This window comes from Canis lupus, chromosome 34, assembly GCF_048164855.1.
Source record: "Canis lupus baileyi chromosome 34, mCanLup2.hap1, whole genome shotgun sequence".
NCBI lineage: Eukaryota > Metazoa > Chordata > Mammalia > Carnivora > Canidae > Canis > Canis lupus.
In genome coordinates this window covers 17151568-17172226 of record NC_132871.1, presented here as the reverse complement: position 1 = coordinate 17172226, position 20659 = coordinate 17151568, and the positions used below count along the sequence as shown (strand labels likewise).

General features: G+C 37.2%; 1 protein-coding gene across 1 annotated transcript; it reads right to left on the bottom strand.

Moving 5' to 3' along the window:
• Positions 1-6202: 6202 nt before the first annotated feature.
• Positions 6203-19981, bottom strand: SPC25 (SPC25 component of NDC80 kinetochore complex). The gene is made up of 7 exons (XM_072810866.1): positions 19844-19981; positions 18940-19093; positions 18764-18829; positions 13051-13197; positions 12497-12601; positions 8848-8946; positions 6203-6516 (listed from the first exon to the last, which is right to left on the bottom strand). Exons 2-7 carry the CDS (start codon positions 19076-19078, stop codon positions 6392-6394), a joined length of 681 nt encoding a protein of 226 aa, XP_072666967.1. The 5' UTR covers positions 19079-19093; positions 19844-19981; the 3' UTR covers positions 6203-6391.
• Positions 19982-20659: the final 678 nt, after the last annotated feature.

The window sequence follows — 20659 nt, the reverse complement described above, 5'->3', positions numbered from 1 at the left end:
TAAAAAAAAAAAAGAGTTTGTAGTTCTAGTTTCAGTGAATAAAGATCTTTCAAGTTTGTTGTTTATTCCTTATAGATGTATTTTAGGTAGGGAATTCAGTAAATATATTTGGATTCCATTTCAATCAACTTTACTGCTTGTGCATATTTTTTTAATTTAAAAAATTAAATTAATTAATTTAATTAACTGATATAATTAATATCAGTTCCAGAATATTCCTGGTTGGCACACAGTGGCCCTCAAAAATGAAAATCTTTATGTTTGAACAGATAAAGACTTCTGCATTAGTCAACAGTCCTCCCTCTGACATTTCCATAATGACCTGGGTTGATGACTGTAGTCCACAGGCCTAGAGACTGCTCTCAGGGAGCCATCCAGCTCCCAAAGGCCATGTACTCTGCTCATTGTTTCCTTGAAATGTGAGGCTGCTTTGTCATTTTAGTGAAGCTATCTCCTAAACATCTAGACAAAATATATTCTTTTCCTTTAAGACAGCTTACTTTTTTTCTCTTAATCATTATACTTCTATAGAAGCACAAAAGCTAAGTTATATTATTGAAGTTCAAAGTTGTTTAGAATCTTTGTTAAGAATTTGTCTTCACATACTTTCCCTGCAATACACAGAAATGCATAAGGTGCTGTCCAGGTGAGGCTCATGGATTAGGTGCCAGACTGCCACCTGGGTATGAAATCCAGCTCTAAAGCTTACCAGCTGTGTGACCTGAGGTTGCTTAAACTTTTGGTACCTTGGATTCCTTATCTGTAGAGCAAGGTTATGGTTAGGATCTACCTCACAGGTTAATGAGGAAATATAAATGAGTAGATATATGTAAAGGGCTTAGAACAGTACTGAGGGCATAAAGGTTTTTAAAAAGTAATCACTATTATTCTAAGGTGGCCAGCCCTAACCAATTCCAATTTTAGAATGAATCAACTTCCCAGCTGAGAAAACAAATCACTCTAAAGTTCCACGGCTTAAGGCTCTTTGTTTTGTTATGATAGTGAACTTTTCTTTGTGCATCTTTCTTTGGATCCCAGGAGTAAAGCTAGTTCCTACACTGTCCTTTGGGGACTTTCCTGATACCTGGTCTTGTTCCCTGGATCTTGCCCTACCTCCACCCCAGTTAGAAATGAAGCATGGCTGCCCTTGAAGAGAAAAGGGCCTTAAGTAGAACTCATTTCTTCTCTCATCCCCAATCTTCATTTCTATAACTTTCAGGTGAAAGGAATCCTCCAGAGTTTCTTGCCAAGGTGAGCCAGGTCAATGTCCTCTCCACTGTGTGGTTCAAAATACTATATCATCAAGAGTTTGTGGTATGAGAGGCGCCTGGGTGGCTCAGTCAGTCAGGTGTCAGCTATCAGCTCAGGATCAAGCCCCTCATTGGGCTCCCTGCTCTGCAGGGAGCCAGCCTGCTTCTCCCTCACCCTCTGCCTGAGCCTCTCTTTGACCTCTCTTGTGTGCTCTCTGTCAAATAAATAAATAAAGTCTTAAAAAAAAAAGAGTTTGTAGTTCTAGTTTCAGTGAATAAAGATCTTTCAAGTTTGTTGTTTATTCTTTATAGATGTATTTTAGGTAGGGAATTCAGTAAATATATGCTCACTGTAGTAGTCATCTGCTTTTTTTTTTTTTTTTTAATGTCAAATATCTAATTTCTCCCTTAGAGAACTATAACATTCCTACTTGGCTCTGTTGTTGAGGTCAATCTGCCTCCACACCTGGGTTTCAGCAGGGAGCTAGTCTAATACAAAGTATGTACTTTATTTACCCTGTGATCACCAGTGATTAGTTCAGGGATTGGGACAAGCTTGAAATTGCTGGTGTCTACCCTGTAGGGCCTTAACCCAGAAAAACAGCTAAGCAATGGATCCTGCTAATATAATTTGAGCTCCAAATCAAGCTAGGTCCACAAAAACTGAAATTGAGTTTTGATGTGATTTTATGTATTCATTTAAATGTCATTATATCAAAAGAAATAAGGCCAAATGTGAAGATCTGCTTAGGAAAACTGTATTTTTGCTCATTATACTGCCACTGTTAAAATACTACCTTGGGCCAAGCCCGTGGTAAAATGGGATAGGACTTTCTTAAGCACAAGCCTCAGATGCTTTTCTAGGAACAAGGGAGCTGACTGGTGCCATTTCCCTGCTCTACTCCTCAGCATAAACACAGAGCCACCTGAGAGAAGCAGGTTATTCTGGACACTAACTTGCTTATACTAAGTCCCCCACCTCACCCCATGCTCTAGTGGGACTACCCTCTCAGACAAGCTTGTCTCCGTCCCAGTGTGGTAGGCTGCTCCTCCAGAAGACTAGCACAAACCTATGCCCACACAAAATCCCCTGTCCAGAGAGTTCCGTAAGGCCTCAGTTCTGGTGGCATTAGTGTCAGGTCTCATTTCACAAGCAGACTAGAGCACACCTAGTTAAAGTTCACCACATTCAGGCCAGGGATCAAACACTGCCCACAGCAGTCAAGGAGAACCTCTGCAGACCACTGGCCTGAGGACAGAGCAGCCAAAACACAACAGCAGAGTGCATGTAGCATATACCGGAGACACCCTGTAAAGTGCCAGGCTCTGGGCACTACGTGACTTCTTCTTCATAAAGCCATTACTTTCAGGAGCAGGAGACATAACTGGCTTTTCTAGCATAGAAAAGAAGGCAGAGACTTAGACAAAATGCCAAGATGGAAAAGGTTATCCCAAAGGAAAGAACAAGATAAGGTCACAGCCAGAGATCTAAGTGAAATAAGTATAAGTAACGTGCTGATGGAGAATTTAAATCATAAGGATACTCACTGGGCCTGAGAGAAAAATAGAAGACATCAATGATACCCTTACCACAGAAATAAAAGAGTTTTAAAAAGAATCAGAGATGAAGAATGCAATAAATGAGATTGGAAACAGGCTTGATGCAATGAACAGCAGGCTGGAAGAAGCAGAGGAATGAATCTGTGGCCTAGAGGACAAAATAATGGGAAATAATGAAGCTGAACAAAAGAAAGAAGAATTATGCAACACAAGAATAGACTTCGGTAATTTAGTGACTCAATCAAATGTAATAAATTTATATTATAGGAGCCCCAGAAGAAGAGAAGGAAAGGGGGGCAGAAAACGTATTTCAAGAAATAATAGTAGAAAACCTCTCTAATCTGGGGAGGAAACAGGCATCCATATCCAGGAGGCACAGAGAATTCCCATGAAAATCAACAAAAGCAAGCCAACACCTAGACATATTCTCATTAAATCTTCAAAATTTAATGATAAAGAAAAAAATCTTAAAAGCAGCAATAGGGATGCCTGGGTGGCTCAGTTGGTTGAGCAGCTGCCTTTGGTTCAGGTCATGATCCCAGGGTCCTGGGTTGAAGTCCTGCAGTGGGCTCTCTCTGCTCAGTGGGGAGACTGCTTCTCCCTCTCCCTTTGCCTGCCACTCCCCCTGCTTGTGCTTTTTCTGTCAAATAAATAAAAAAATAAAATCTAAAAAAAAAAAAAAATGGCAGCAAGACAATAGAAATCTTTAACTTGTAAGGGAAATCCATAAAGCTAACTGGACATTTCTTAACAGAAACTTGGCAAGCCAGAAGAGAGCGGCATGATACATTCGAAGTGATGAATGGGAAAATCTGCAGCCAAGAACACTCTATCCAGCAAGGCCATCATTCAGAATAGAAGGAGATAGTTTCCCAGACAAAAACTAAATGAGTTCATGACCACTAAGTCAGCCCTGCAGGAATATTAAAGGGGACTGTGAGTGCAAGGGAGAGACCAAAAGTGATGAAGACAAGAAAGGATCAGAGAAAATCTCCAGAAACAAGTAATAAAATGGGAATAAATACGTATCTATCAATAATTATTTTGTAAATGGACTAAATGCTCCAATTAAAAGACAAAGGGTGTCAGAGTGGATAAAAACAAAACAAAGTTATCTATATGCCGCCTACAAGAGACGTATTTTAGACCTAAAGACATCTGCAGATTGAAAATGAGGGGATGGAGAAACATATATCATGCAAATGGATATTCAGAGGAAACCAGAATAGCAATACTTATCTGGGACAAATTAGACCTTTTTGTTCTTGTATTGTTTTTACCCTGCTTTGGTATTGGGGTGATACTGGCTTATAGAATGACTTTGAATGTGTATTTCATTATTTGTAAGATTCTAATAAATATTTTAATAAATGTTTCAATATTTTTTTAATGTTTGGTAGAATTTACCAGTGAAACCATGTAGTCTTGGGCTTTTCAGTGCTAGGAGATTTTCATTCCTAATTTAACTTTCATTCTTGTTATTGGTCTAAGATTTCCTATTTCTTAGATTCAAGATTCATGCATGATTCAATCTTGGTAACTTGTGCATCTTTAAGAATTATCTGCTTTTTTTTCCCCTAAATTAACTGATTTGTTTATAGTAATCTGTTATCACACTAAGTATTTCTGTGGCATCTGCTATATTATTTTTAGTTTTCATTTTGGGTTTTCTTTTTTTTTTCTTAGCTTAAAGCATTGCCAATTTTTTTTTTTTTTTAAACTGGTCCTTATTTCCAGTGTTATGTTATTGCTTATTTTGGTCTCTATTTATATCTGATTTTTATTATTTGCTTCCTCTACTAAATTTGCTATTTCTTCTTTATCTAGTTCCTTGGAGTATAATGTCATTTATTTGAGCTTTTTTCCCTTAATACAATATAGGATAAATTTCACCTATCATCTGCTTTTGCTGCATCTCACTGGTTTTGGAATATTGTGGTGGTTGGTTTTTTTTTTTAGATTTTATTTATTCATGAGAGACAGAGAGAGAGGCAGAGACACAGGCAGAGGGAGAAGCAGGCTCCATGAAGGGAGCCTGATGTAGGACTCAATCCCAGGACTCTGGGATCATACCCTGAGCCAAAGGCAGATCCTCAACCGCTGAGAAACCCAGGGGTCCCATCTTTTTTGTTTTGACATATTTTGATATGAGGTTTGATTTGGCCCATTGTTTGTATATTAGTATGTTGTTTAATATTTACCTACTTTTTAATATTAAAGAAATAAAATGTTAGTAGCACACATTCCAATCTCTAGGGCAGTTCATTAGCCTTTATCTCCGCAGAGAGAACATCAATGGTTCCTAAAAGCTGGTCCGCACACTGGGATGGGTCAGTGACAACATTCTCACCAACCCGTAGCATTCTTCTCATATAAATTCTGCTATATCATGGTGAGCAGAGCTCTGAGCCAAGTACTAGGCACAAGAGGGAACTGAGGGGAAGTGCTCTGAAACTCTCTTCCTTCCAGATAACTGACTGGAAAAATCTGACTTTGGGGAGTAGCAGAAGGAATTGGAGGCATGGAGGCCATTGTTCCATGGCTTCTAGTTGTGTCCAAGATATCCTGAAACAGTATTATGTGACTTTCATTATAGACAGCATACCTAAATACAACCAAATTCATGGAGCACCTGATGGCTCAGTCAGTTAAGAATCTGCCTTTGGCTCAGGTCATGATTCAGGGTCCTGGGATCCAGCCCTGCATTGGGCACCCTGCTCAGTGGAAAACCTGCTTCTCCCTCTCCCTCTGCTGCTCCTCCTGCTTTGCTCTTTATAAAATAAAATTTTTAAACAAAACAACTAAGTTCACAAGTAAAGGATAGTGACAAAAAGAGAATCTTATAACAAGTTGACATTTAAACTCTAGTCTGTGTTGAAGATTCCAAGTTGGTACAACTTAAATCCAGACCACAATTAAACAGTATAAATGTTATAAAATGAAAATAGGATTGTAAATGTTCTACATTTGGGTTTTCAGAAACGTGTCCTTTTTTGAGTATCTTAGTAGAATCCTGCCAACCTTCTTCTGATATTAAGGTTTGCCCTTTACTTTACCTATAGATTCCTTTTGGTGTGAGGAAAAAAAAATACTACCTCCTTTAGGATATTAGAATAATAGTAGATAGTAGTATTTAGTAGTATTTATTTTGCCAAGTACATTTAAAACTTGCTAACCTTGGGTTGGGCCCACATTCTGAATTTTTTGGTATTACTACTCCATGACCTTAAAAAGCTTGGAAACCAGAGGCACAGGTCAGCTGAATAAATTCCCATACCCAGGCTAGCCTTTACACTACCCATGCCTGCCATTAAAAAATATACATGCATACATACACACACACACACACACACATACACAGTATACTATCTTTCATTTTAAAAAGAACACAATTGACTTTATAAACTTTATTTCTTAAGATTTTAATTAAAATAATTTAAAGAAATTACAAAAATACAAAGAAATTATAAGCAAACAATGGGTAATGAGAATTCTTTTTAAAAGAGATACACGATGATAAAAAAAGAGAGATATGCAATAGGGGAGAAAAATAAAGTTTTTATACACTATTCATACATTCATTAATTATAAACCATAGCCATAAAAGCTTTCCGAACATTGGCAAGAAAAGCCGAGAAATTGTTGGTCTTCCTTACATTCTCTTGAAATTGTGCCAGGCACTCAAGATGAGGAGAACTATCTGACACTAGAAGGAAAAAGAAGATAATTTGAATGAGACTTTTTTATGGAGAAGTGTTTCTAATTTAGATGCTTTCATCTGATTCAAATAATTTCAATTCCATTTTACAGAAATGCTTTGAGCACAGAATAATAGATACACTAGATTTTCATATCCTAACTATCTTTTGGACCTGTTCTTTGTTTAATCTCTAAATATTAAAATCTTAAGTACTACAATCTTACTTTAAATTTAAACAGATGGTAGTCAAGGGATTGAAGAGCTTACTGATGAAGAACAGAATGCCACTTCCCAACATCTTTCTATAAGTTTGCTTTACCTAAAGTGTTTTAACAGGGGAGTCGTTTTTTTAAACCATTAAATCAGTTTTCTCTCTAAACCTTTGGTTTGACTTCTAGTTTCCATTCACTGGATCAAAAAAAAAAAAAAAAAAAAAAAGAGCTTTCAATGCCAACTTTTAGTAATTTATAATTATGGGGAAAAATTTAAACTTTTGTAATTTTTCGTTAGGAAATGTTATTGTGGGACACCTGGGTGGCTCAGTTGGTTAAGCATCTGCCTTCGGCTCAGGTCGTGATCCCAGGGATCTGGAATGGAGCCCCACTTTGGGCTCCCTGCTCTGCTTCTCCTTCTCCTGCTGCCTGCCACTCCCCTTGCTTGTGCTCTCTGTCAAATAAATAAAATCTTAAAAAAAAAAATGTAATTGCTATTCTAAAAGTGGTATTTATAGGGTTTACTAATCAAATGAGACACAAAGTCACAAATAACAGTATGGTGGCTTTCACATGTAGTTATACAAAATGGTACATCTTGGGAGCAAGTCTCCAGTGAGGGTGGTCAAAGGAAAGGAATGATCCAGCTTTCTCTCCCAACAATTTGGTCCTTTGTCCAAGGAGAAGAAATTCAATCATGTCAGATTTCCAGCTCTTGGCCTAAGACTGCTTAGGAAACAAGAACATGACCACAAGAGAAAGAAAAGCAAGGAGCACTTGGTTCAAAATCACACAGTAGATCCTATTTTAACACACTATCAAATACTGTGATACTATGTAGCAAGAGAGATTATATACAATTTAGAGAACAATACAAATCTAGGTATGTGGTTTTTGGTTTTTTCTTTATTTTTTTATTTTTAAAGATTTAATTTATTTTTGAGAGAGAAAATGAGCACAACCCCGGGGAAGGGTAGATGGAGAAGCAGGTTCCCCGCTGAGCAGGGAGCCAGATGTGGGGCCTGATTCTAGGACCCTGGGATCATGACCTGAGCAGGGGCAGACGCATAACCAACTGAGCCACCCAGGCGCCCTGAGTTTGCTTTTTAAAATTTAGCAGTCATTAAAAGATACTTACTGAGAGAGAAAAAAAATCTGTATGTGAATTAGATTCCTAAAATATAGGGCAGCCCGGGTGGCTCAGCAGTTTAGCGCCACTTTTAGCCCAGGGCCTGATCCTGGAGACCCAGGATCAAGTCCCACATCGGGCTCCCTGCATGAGCCTGCTTCTCCCTCTGCCTGTGTCTCTGCCTTTCTCTCTCTGTGTCTCTGATGAATAAATAAAATCTTTAAAAAAAAATACATTCCTAAAATATAAATTCCATGAGGATGAGGAACAAGTCACCAGGGCATATGAGGGAGCCAAGTCAGCAGTTCTCCTGAGTGTGTGTCTGCTCTAAATGTCTTAAGATGAGAACACAGGTCTAATGAGCTAAGAACCATTTTCCTGAATTCCAATAAATGAAAAATTAGTTTACAAGGGGTATTAGAAGAATAAAAAAGAGATATAGTTCCATTCTCTTCTTGCTCTCCCTACTATCAATCATATATATTCCCCATAAATTGATGACCTCCTGGCCTGCTGGAGAATCAGTAAGTGAGCTAAATTATCAATGTGTGGGATCTTTCAGGAGAGGGTAATATTTCTTAAATTGATTTTTAGGAAAATAAATTATCACATTCTAATGACTTACCATTTGCTTTTAAAATCACTTACTTGAATAAATTATAATATTCACATTTACATAGTTTTATCTTTTATAGCTTTAGCTTTAAGTTCTCTAAAAGGATAATTCATACTTGTGTATGAAATGCAGTGATCTGTGGTCTTTAAGACTTTTCTTCCACTGTGGCACTATGCCATCCTGAAGAGAAAGATCCCACCTAATAACTATAAATCAAAGTGACACTCACAGCCTTTAGAAGACACTATCCCATGAGGTGAGACTGGCAAAGAAAGCACTACCTTGTGGGAATTACTTTCCTTCATATTACTTTATATGCGGAATTAGTAACATTTGGGGATGCTGATCTTAAATACCAGTTAAGAGATAGGAATACATGCCTTCATACTCCCTTGCTTCATTTAGGTGGAGGGAAAACATAAATGGGTTCTCTGGATGCTTCGGGTCAATATTAGTGAATATGAACTGCAATTTATCACCTGAAAAGAGAGATTAAAAATTATTTGGTATGAAGACATTTTATTGTGTCAAGGCTCTCAGTGGAGGTGAGCTTTTTCACCTCTGTCCTTAATATCCAGACTGATAAATAAATAAATAAATAAATAAATAAATAAATAAATAAATAAATAAAAAAAATACGTATATAAATATATATACACTTAACCAAGCCTCCAAACGCACAAGTTACAAATTAGTTTTGAATGAATTGTAGTTTAAATATGATTTTTAAAAGCACATGTAACAAAAGAAAAGAACTGATAAATTTGACTTCATCAAAATTAAAAACTTTTGTCCTTCAAAGGGTATTAGTGACAGAGTGAAAAGATAACCCACAGAATGGGAGAAAAATATTTGGAATCATATCTCTGACATGGATTTAATATATAGGATATATTTTTTAAAACAACTGAACTAAAAGAAAAGCAACCCAACTCAAAAATGGACAAAGGACTTGAATAGGTATTTCCAAAGAATATATAAAAGTGGTCAATAAGCACATGGAAAGATGCTCACCACCACTAATCACTGGGGAAATGAAAACCAAAACTACAATAAGATATAATTTTACACCTACCAGGACAGCTATAACAAAACAAAACAAATCAAAACAAAGAAGAGTGTGGAAGAAGTCGTGGAGAAATTAGAACACTGCTGGCGGGGATGTAAAATGGTGGCGCAGCTGTGGAAAACAGTTTGGCAGTTCCTCAAAAAGTTTACATAAAGAATTACAATATGACCCATTATAACTCCATTATACTCAAAGAACTGAAAATGAGGACTCAGAAAGCTTTGCCAATATTTATACAGCATCCCTCACAGCAGCCAAAAAGGTGATAATAACGTGTTCACTGACAGATGACTAGATAAACAAAATATGGTATATTATTTGGTCATAAAAAGGAATGAACTTCTGATACATGCTACAACATGAATGAACCTTGAAAACATGCTAAGTAAAATAATTCAGATGCAAAAAAGCAAATACTATATGATTCCACCTATGTGTAATACTTAGGTGAATTTAGAGAAACAGGAAGAAGATTAGAGATTACAGGGGTTCAGGGAGGAGGAGTAAGAAGTCATTGCTTAATGGGTACATAATTTTTTTTTAAAGTGATGAAGAATTCTGGAAATGTAATGATTGCACAGCATTATGAATATAATTAATGTCACTGAATTCTATCATTGAAAATAGTTAAAATGGTAAATTATATGTAATATAGTTTTACCAGAATAAAAAATGTAGAGTTTATCTTACAACCTCAAGATCATGACCTGAGCCAAAACCACGAGTCCATCCCTTAGCTGACTGACTATGCCATCTAGGTGTCCCCACTAAGCTAGATTTTTTGAAGTGTTAATAGCTATGGGAGGGATGCATGTCAAGTAAAAAAAAAAGACTTTATAAGACATTGAAGGATTTGATCTGGGTTCTCTTCTTTAAAAAACATTACTTCCTGACTTTGAGGGCTATGAGAAAGTTCTATCTATTTTTAAATCTAAAATAATTTTAAAGCTTTCTGGTTCAAAAACGTACCTCAGGATAACAGTAAGTCCAGTGGATCAAAAATGCAGGGTCAGACCTTTTATTTCCCTCTAATCAAAAGGTTAATACTTTTTATTAAAAGCTTATTTCAGGGCAGCCTGGGTGGCTCAGTGGTTTAGCGCCACCTTGGGCCCAGGGCCTGATCCTGGAGATCTGGGATTGAGTCCCACGTCGGGCTCCCTGCATGGAGCCTGCCTCTCTCTCTGCCTCTCTCTCTGTGTCTCTCATGAATAAATAAATAAAATCTTAAATAAAATAAAATAAAATAAAATAATAAAATAAAATAAATAAAATTAAAAAATAAAAAAATAAAATTAAAAAAATAAAAATAAATATAAATAAAAAATAAAAAAATAAAATAAAATAAATATAATAAAATAAAAAAATAAAATTAAAAAAATAAAAAAATAAAAAAAATAAAATAAAAAAATAAAATTAAAAAAATAAAAAAATAAAATAAAATAAATATAATAAAATAAAAAAATAAAATTAAAAAAATAAAAAAATAAAATAAAATAAAAAATAAAATTAAAAAAATAAAATAATAAAATAAAATAAATAAAATAAAATCTTTAAAAAAAAAAGCTTATACCAACAGATGGCAGGGTGGGGCAGAAACAAGACTAGAAGATGTATGAAGAGCCCAAACAGACAATGAAATGTAATTATGTAAACAGAAAAATGTTTCCATTTTCATTAATAATGAAATGAAATGGACTTAAAAATAAATGCTCCAATTATATCTAGTCAACTGCCAAAAAAAAAGAAAAACAAACACAAACTTAAAAAAACTTAAAAAAATACAATTCTGGCAAGAATACAATAAAATGGGTACTCTCTACATTGCAGAGAGGTGTGCATAAAAGAATTAATATGGCAGGCCTAACACTGCTATCGTTAAGAATCTTAGAAAGGCCTGCTTGCAAGCTGGTCCTTGACTGGTTTGTTGGGGCCCCCCCAGAAAACCCCAGGCTTATAGTCACTAGGAGGACTCCCAGGACTCCCCAGAGGGTCATACTCAGGGCTAGGATTTATTACAGCAAAAGGCTATGGCAAAATCAGCAAAGGGAAAACTACTTGGGGTGAAGTCCAGGAAAAACCAGCACAAGCTGCAAGAGACTCTTCTGAGCTTCCCTGGTAGACAACACTTTACAAGCAGTGTCACATTCAATGCTAAAAGAATTAGGCACATCCTGTGTGATTCTGCTGGATTAAGATTCTTAAAAAATTATGCTTGAAGAAGTGTTTCTTTTTGACATCTCCCCAGTGCCTTTTTCGGGCTGATTTTGTTTTGTATCCTTTCTGCAATAAATCTGAGCTATGAATAGGACTATATGCAGAGTCCTGTAACAAGTCCTTCTAGGGAGTCACCACACCTGACAGTGATCTCAGGGACTGAGATTCAACAGGGACTCACATTCAACACAGTGAATAGTGCTATAAATTGGCACATATGCTACACATAATAGCCATCAAAATATTTATATACTTTAACCCAGTGATGGCTCTCTGGGAATTCCATGGAAGTTATACAAAAGAAATGGAAAAGTCTGTATTCACTTTAGTACTTCTAAAACTGAAAACAGGAAGAATCCAAATGTTAAGTTAGAAACAGACCTGTATTAAATGATAAAAGATTTGATAAATTAAGATACATTAATGGAATGAATTCTTGCATCACCAGTTAAAAATTACCATATGAAAACTATAGCAACTGGGAAAATGCTAATCATACAATATCAGTTAGAACAAGGATAAAAATTATTTTCATGTTGGTAATCATGGCAAAAATACATTTATTGAAATAATGGATGATAAATAACCAAGGCACCAGTAATTGTTAGGGTGATAAAAATTTTTAAATTCTTTCCTATTTTCTAAAAAGTTAATAATGTCATTGTTTTATTTGAAAATACTTTTAAAATTCTCTACTTAAGATACACCTTTCTAATCTCAATGTTTATTTACATTAATATACGTACCATAAATTTTTCGAATTTCTAGTCCAAGTCGGTCTTTATATAAGTCTGCAGATTTCTGTAGTCTTTTCAACCTCTCTTCATTAGCTTTGTTGGCAGCAGAAATAGCTATGATTAAAAAAAAAAAAAACACACATATTTGAATACAACATTTTTTTAGACAGAGACTTTATATCATAAAGAATGTGCTTAATAGTTCCTGGCAAGAGAATATGTGATCAATAACCTATTTGCATAAATTATACTATGGCTTCTCCAGATAAATCTCATTTAGTGAAACTGTCTTCCACTCTGCTTAATTAAGCTCCCATATCAATTGCAGTATGACTCTGGTTATATTAGAAATCCAAAGAACCTTTAAGTAAGACAAAAGAAAATAAAACCCACTTAGTTAACTTCACACAGCTTCCTTGCAGAAATGAGTGGCTGGCTATGCCCCTGAGGTATGCTATCATATTTAGTAATGAACTAGAGAGAAGGCAAGAGAGAGAATTGTGACCCATCACCACTTTGACATTTAGGTTAATGTTTTAAAATGTGTACAGTCAGAAACTTACTTTCCTTCTTCTTAGCATATTCTTCCTTAAGATCCTGAATATTTGCAGTCAGTACGTCCAGTTCTTGCTTTTTGTCTTTTACTTCAGCAACCAACCTTAACAAGTTCTCTTTTTTTTCTTGAATGAGGTTATTCTGCTTACAGATTTCTGTAAGAAGCACAAAGTATTAGCTAGAATATACTTTGCTCTCTAACATCTATTACAGTAAGAAATATTGACATTCATAAGATTAATAAAGAATGTTTTAACTGATAAGTGTTTTCTAATGGTTCAAAAATTATGAAGAAAAGAAAAAATCCTTTTCTATTTGTGTTTGAAAATAAAAATGATCAGACAAAAAAAAGTTTTTAAATGAGAATACCAAAATAAATCAAGAAAACTAGATCATGACCATTGCAGCTCTGTTCTTCAAATAAATATATAAATAAAGCTCACCACCAAAGACAACCAAAATCTGGACATTTTTACACAGTGCTTTAAAGAAACAGTTCATTCTGATGCTATGTCAATGATTCTGGAAGATACCAAAGACAGAAAGAAGTGAAGGAAAAAGGTTGGGAGATGGAGGAGTAGGAAGGATGAAATCTTATTTACACTGGTAACAAACAAAACATCCAGAAATAATCTAGATCAAGAAATATGTAGGCCCTGTACAAAAAAAGGGCAAAACCTTTCCAAGACATATATTTGACCTGGATGTATGGAAAAGACATTTTATGCTTCTAAATGACATCTATAAAGATGTCAATGTTTCCCAAATTCATATCTATATTTAATGTAGTCCCAAAGGAATTTGGAGGGAAGGGATAGGGAGGGTCTAACAAAAGCAATTATAAAATTTATCTGATGAATACACAGGTGAGAACTGATAAGGAAATATGGCTATAATAATAATAAGGGTCCGGCAGCCTGGGAGGCTCAGGGGTTTAGTGCCGCCTTCGGCCCAGGGCGTGATCCTGGAGACCTGGGATCGAGTCCCACGTTGGGCTCCCTGCATGGAGCCTGCTTCTCCCTCTGCCTGTGTCTCTGCCTCTCTCTGTGTCTCACATGAATAAATAAATAAATTAAGTAAATAAGTAAATAAATAAATAAATAAATAAATAAAATATTTAAAGATAATAATAACAAAGGGCTTGTCCTCTCAAATTTAACATCTGTGATTAGAACACTTTTAATACAATAGTGGGATACCAGCTGAAGAAATGGCACATAGCTTAAACAAAAAGGCATTCCCAAACACTGGTATATTTAGGAAATTAATATGAAAAACGAAATATCATAAATTAAGTGGGTAGATAGTTCCCAAACTGTGTTGAAATCCAAAATCCATATTTTAGGGGATCCCTGGGTGGCTCAGCGGTTTAGCGCCTGCCTTTGGCCCAGGGTGCGATCCTGGGGTCCTGGGATCGAGTCCCATGTCCAGCTCCCGGCATGGAGCCTGCTTCTCCCTCCTCCTGTGTCTCTGCCTCTCTCTCTCTATCATAAATAAATAAATCTTTAAAAAAAAACCATATTTTATTAAATATTCAAATATAAAATGAAATCTTGCAAAACCTTAAAAGGCAGTATCTGAATATAAAATTAATTCTACGGGGAAAGATCTTTTTACTCAAAGGCAAAAAGAAATCAAAGAGAAAGACAAAAAACCAGCTACATAAAAGTTAATTAAGTGGGCAAAAAAACCTCACCTTTGATTCAAATAAGCATTAAATTCTACTATATGCTAGGAACTTTGTTCAACACCTTATATTTCTATAAATTGACTTTAATTTTACTATAATACATTTTGTCGGTCTAATTTAAAAGAGGAAAAGGGCTCAGCAGTTGACTAATTTGCCCAAAGCTTTATTTGCTGGGGTGCAATAAATAGTAAGACCTGAATTCAAACTCAGGACTTAACTTCAAAGGCCATGCTTTTGAGCATTAAATATTCTCCCCCAAGTGTTCTTAATCTAGAGAAGACACAAATATAAATCCCTAAGACAAAAACAGACAAAGGAATAAACAGAGGAAATGTAGACTGCAGATGGCTGATAAATATGAAAGACAATTTAACCTAACTAGTAATCACAGAAATGCAAATAAAGCAGTAACATATCAATTTTCATTTATTACAACAATGTTTACAAAAATAATAGCTAGTGTTGAGAAGAATGCAAAATACGAGAATCCTTGTGGCATATTTTTGACACTGCAAAACAAGTCTTAAGGATATTCATCTCCTTTGATTATTTCATTTTTACAAGTCACCTTAAGAAAACAAGATGTAAAAAAAAAAAAAAAAAAGAAAATAAGATGTGTGCAAGTATTTATATACAAAAAATTTTCAGTACTATTTATAATGGTGAAAACTGAAAACATCCTAAATGGCTAATGAATAAATTCTTAAATAAATATGGCATATCAATAAGGTGGAATATTTTCAAGGAATTTAGTAATATGGGAAAATACTCTAAAGAAAAAAAAGTTATATAGACACCATGAACAAAATTATGTCAAATATACATAGTACATGAAAAAGAAAAAAAGTATGTCATTTTGTTAAATGTGGTTCTCAACGTTTGATAATTTGTTTACATTTCTGTATTTTCCAAGAATCTGGACATGATCATATATGATGTCAAGCATAATTTAAAAATAGACATTTTATCAGAATTACCAGAAAGAAAAATGCTTTTAAAAAGAAATTCAGTTTAAACTAAAACCAAAACCAATTCAGCCATTTCTTCCCCCAACCTACGCTTCTGGCAACCCCCAATATGTTCTGGTATATGATATTTATGTATCATTTAATAGTTTAAAAGTTTCCATATTATTATTATTATTGGATATTCTAACTCTGCAAAGTAAATAAATGGGGCAGCCATTATTATCCTCATTTTACAACAGTTGGTGCCAAAGTTGTAATTTGACCAACATCCTTGGGTGACAACTGGGGAGTCAGAATGTAACTGGGACCTTTGGACTTTAAATATGCATCTCTTCTGTCATACAACATAGTTAATTTTTGTTTCAGTAGCATTTTTCTATAGCAGCCACTCTGTAAAATAGTATGGAGTTTCCTCAAAAAATTAAAAATAAAAACGAACTCAAAAAGATACCTGTACTCTCATGTTTAGTATTTACAATAACGATAAGGAAACAACCTCTGTGTCCGACAGATGAGTGGATAAAGAAATTGTGGTATATACACACATACATACGTACACAAAATGGACTAAAGAGAGAGAAAAAAAGAAAAGGAAGAAAGAAATAATGAACGAACCATATGGATTTGTGCCAATACAAACGTAAGGGCTCGTGATGTTGCATCAACTATTACTTTATGTGTATGGAGTCAGCTGTCTCTTTTATTCTCTAAGGCAGGTATTTCAAACTTTCACTACTACTCATTACAGAAACCTTCCCTTGAATTTTCCTTCCACATGGAAATGTTGTTTTATGATATACTGGAAAGAACACACAATTTTGGCTGCAAACCTGGACCTGGTATCTATCAAATGTCTGACCTTAGCCATGTTTCTTAACCTCAGTGAGCTTCAATTTCTTCATCTGAAAAAAAAGGAATAATTTCTGTCTTGTAAGGATCCTTCTAAGGATTTCATTTTATTTTATTTTTTTAGATTTTATTTATTCATAGAAACACAGAGAATGAGAGGCAGAGACATAGGCAGAGGGAGAAGCAGGCTCCACGCAGAGAGCCTGACATGGGACTCGATCCAGGGTCTCCAGGATCACGCCCTGGGCTGCAGGCGGCGCTAAACTGCTGCACCACCGGGGCTGCCCGGATTTCAGGATTTTAGAGGCTGGTCCATAGTAAATGCCTCTCACTTTGAACAAATGATCTCCCTCCTTGTGATAAATAGAAGGAACAGATGCTCCAGGTGGGCCAGAATTTTTGGCTAATTTGTTCTCTCCAGTGTCTTCCTGGAAGGGTACCTGGCACATAGTAGCTGCCCAACAAATATGTGGTGAGTAAATGAGTTCCCTCAAGCTTGCCTACTCCTCAACTGTATCATGCTAAGCAAGTATCAGCCAAATATTCACTGAATTAATTAAAATTAAGGGATCCCTGGGTGGCGCAGCGGTTTGGCGCCTGCCTTTGGCCCGGGGCACGATCCTGGAGACCCGGGATCGAATCCCATGTCGGGCTCCCGGTGCATGGAGCCTGCTTCTCCCTCTGCCTGTGTCTCTGCCTCTCTCTCTCTCTCTGTGACTATCATAAATAAATAAAAATTTAAAAAAAAAATTAATTAAAATTAAGTAAATTATATTTCTGTCCAAGTATAAACTGATTTTTAAAAGAAAAACAAGGGCAGCCCGGGTGGCTCAGCAGTTTAGCAACACCTTCAGCCCAGGGTGTGATCCTGGAGACCCGGGATGGAGTCCTCCGTTGGTCTCCCTGCAGGGAGCCTGCTTCTCCCTCTGCCTGTGTCTCTGCTGCGCGCGCTCTCTCTCTCTCTCTCTGTGTGTCTCTCATTAGTAAATAAATAAAATCTTTTAAAAAAATTAAAAAAAAAAGAAAACAATTGGGACGCCTGGGTGGATCAGTGGTTGAGCATCTGCCTTTGGCTCAGGTTGTGATCCCAGGGTCCTTGGATCCAGTCCCACGTCGGGCTTCCTGGGGGGAGCCTGCTTCTCCCTCTGCCTATGTCTCTGCCTCTGTGTTTCTCATAAATAAATAAATACATTTTTAAAAAATAAAGAAAAACAATTGATAATGCTTTTCGATTTCAGACTATTTAGAGCACATTTTCACTACGGGTAACCTTTAAGAGCACAATGAGACTCACAATAGTAAAAACTGAGAGTTTCAAACTTCTATTTCTAATCCCCAGCAATTTTACAAACTAAGGATGTTTACACACACAGACACACACACACACACACACACACACACACACACACACCTTCTCATGGTTTTCCTTTCTGCTTGTGGTTACAGAGGAAATGAGGGAAGCAGTACATGGGCAAGGAAGCTTCAAGGCAGCTTAGAAAGCAAACACGGGTAAAAGTCTAGGGTAAAAGTCTAGGGTAAGAGCCTACTAGGGTTCCAAGATCAAATGCCTTCGGGGCCAGATAATGAGTCAAGTGGGCAAAACAAAGCCAAAGAAACTACTGGGAATCATCGCAAAGAACACATGTGTAAAGACATTTCACTAATAGTGCTTAAAACATGGTGCCACGAAATTTAGCCTGTGGCCTATGATGGCAAGTCTGTGATCCGTGTGTAAAAATTCAATAAAACCTAAATATACACCATGAAACCCCTGGGGTGGTATAAATGAGAGGGCAAGAACAATAAGAAAAAGATGGAGAAAAACCCTACCCCAGCTTCTGATTTCCAAAGGGAAAACAAACTTGCTTTTCAAATAACTGGCATTCACACATCTCACAAGCATACTGACGAATAAGAAAAGAGACAGAAAACACAAAATACAATGCTTATTTATATAACATTCAAAAACACAGTATTAACTACTAACAGGTTAGCTCTGGAAGATGAGAGAAGGTGAGAGAAGAAAAGAGTATACATGGGATGGTCTATTTCTTAAGCTGGGTTGTAGGTGCATAAGTGTCTATTAGCTTTTTACAGATGTGTATGTGTGTGTGTATATACAGACACACAACATTGTTTTACTTGGATGAGGGTTTGCATAAAGATGTTCCATCTAAAAAAAAAAACCTCTGTGATCTACAGTTTGTCACCTACGATTCTGATACTCCAGAAACATCTCAACCATTCGTTCTTCTTCCTTTAACTTCACAGACAACTTTTCTGAAAGAGAAATTGGAATTGAAGTTTCAGTTCAGCTGCAATAACATAAAAAAAAAAAAAAAAAAAAACAAGGACAACCAAGCAGCATGTTACAAGCTGCCTTCCGTTACCCGCGCACGCTTTGATGGAGTCTTTGTAGGTCTCTCTCAGTCCCACCATCTGAGAGGAAGTGTCGCTGACGGTGCCTTTGAATTTACTCCAGAATTCACTGATGCTTTTATCAAACTGCGCCAGTTCGTCATCTATCATTCTGGAAGAAAAATGCTACGAAAACAAATAGAACGTTGTACATCTTACGAGTTAACTGAAATCGAATCAGGCTCCTATTCCAATCAAGCATATTTTGGCAGTTTGAGCTTTGCTAGAAACTACAGGCTTAGGTTTAACGGTTTAACTCCAGATACTCCAGGGCAGATCAAGCTCCCACCGCACTTCAGGGCAGTTAAGAAGCAAGCCTCTCCCAAGCAGCCCGGGTGGCTCGGCGGTTTGGCGCCGCCTTCAGCCCCAGGGCGTGACCCTGGAGACCCGGGATCGAGACCCACGTCGGGCTCCCGGCAAGGAGCCTGCTCCTCCCTCTGTGCGTCTGTCTCTCTTAAATAAGAAAATAAGCAACGGTGGACACCTTCACCTCCTGGGGACCTAACATGTAATTGCACATGACCTCAGGCCTGGATTGCCAGGTCCCAGGTGCAGGTCCCAGGTGGGCGGCTCTTCTCACAGGAAGCCTGCCTCTCCCTCGGCCGAGGACAGGCACCGGCCACCCGAATGCTCTGGGCCTCCGTGTCCTCTGCTGTCCGGCAAGACCGCGGGCCCCATCGGTCTGCCGTAACCTAAACCCATCCCAGTGCCCTGGAGCCTCCCGGGGCCGGCCACAGACCTTGCCCTGGCCGCGGGCCTTGGGCCTCCCCGCCGCCCACCTCGCCCACCCCGCGAAGCTCAGCCGTGCAAACACAGCCCCGGTTCCCTGATCGCGACAAGCGGCCCTCGCCCTCTCCAGGAGGCCCCGCCACCTACCCACACGGGACCTCAGCCAATTCGAGCCGAAACCGGGCCTCCAGAACCAGGGCCTGCAGCCGCGCCGCTTTCCTTTTTCAAATTTCAGGGCGCCTTGCTCCTCCCGCCCCCCGGGCGTCCATTCGCCTTCGGATTGGCTGATAGCTACGCTCCTCACGAAGGGATTGGCTGAGCTGGCCCTCCGGCATTCTCGCGAAAAGATAGGGGAAAGTGCATTCTGGGATTTGTAGTTTTCTTCTGAGAGGCACATTCGGACTCTCAGCTCTGCTTGCCCCGAGGGCTCGCCCCAGCACAAGTCTTTCATCAGTTTCAAATAATCTGCAATATAAGTATTTAACTTTAATCTCATCCTGTTGCCAAGTATATACCCTCTTCTTTAACACTCCCTGTAGCTTAATTTAAAAAAATGAAGCTAATAAAAATGCCATTGTTTAATCTGTCTTGTCATTTAATGACTTTTCAGTGGGCAGTGGTTGGAACATTACTGTTTATTGGCTTCTAATATGAACATTTCCAAGATTTAAGTCTCTGTTTTTGACCAGGTGAAACAAAACAAAACAAAACAAAACAAAACAAAACAAACAAACTCAGTACCTAGTACTGGTGTTCCTTAGCCCACTAGAAACTCAATGACAAAAAAAAAAAAAAAAAAAAAAGAAAAGAAAAGAAAAGAAAAGAAACTCAATGACACAAAACTTTTTGTGGACAAGTTTCCTGGTACCTACCCTCTCTGATTAGTCTCTGTTGCAGATAAAAGTGAAAAGAAGCCAGAAGTAATTCAAAGTTTTTAGCCATGATATTTGTAAGAAGGGTGAT

What these genes read in the sequence shown, in the direction of transcription:
- SPC25 (XM_072810866.1), bottom strand. Translation starts at nt 19,078, where the DNA reads ATGATAGATGACGAACTGGCGCAGTTTGATAAAAGCATCAGTGAATTC. An exon ending in ATATGCTAAGAAGAAGGAAA is followed by an intron (nt 12,602 to 13,050) that starts GTAAGTTTCTGA and finishes TTTTAATCATAG; the next exon opens with CTATTTCTGCTGCCAACAAA. An exon ending in AGAAATTCGAAAAATTTATG is followed by an intron (nt 8,947 to 12,496) that starts GTACGTATATTA and finishes CTCTCTTTTCAG; the next exon opens with GTGATAAATTGCAGTTCATA.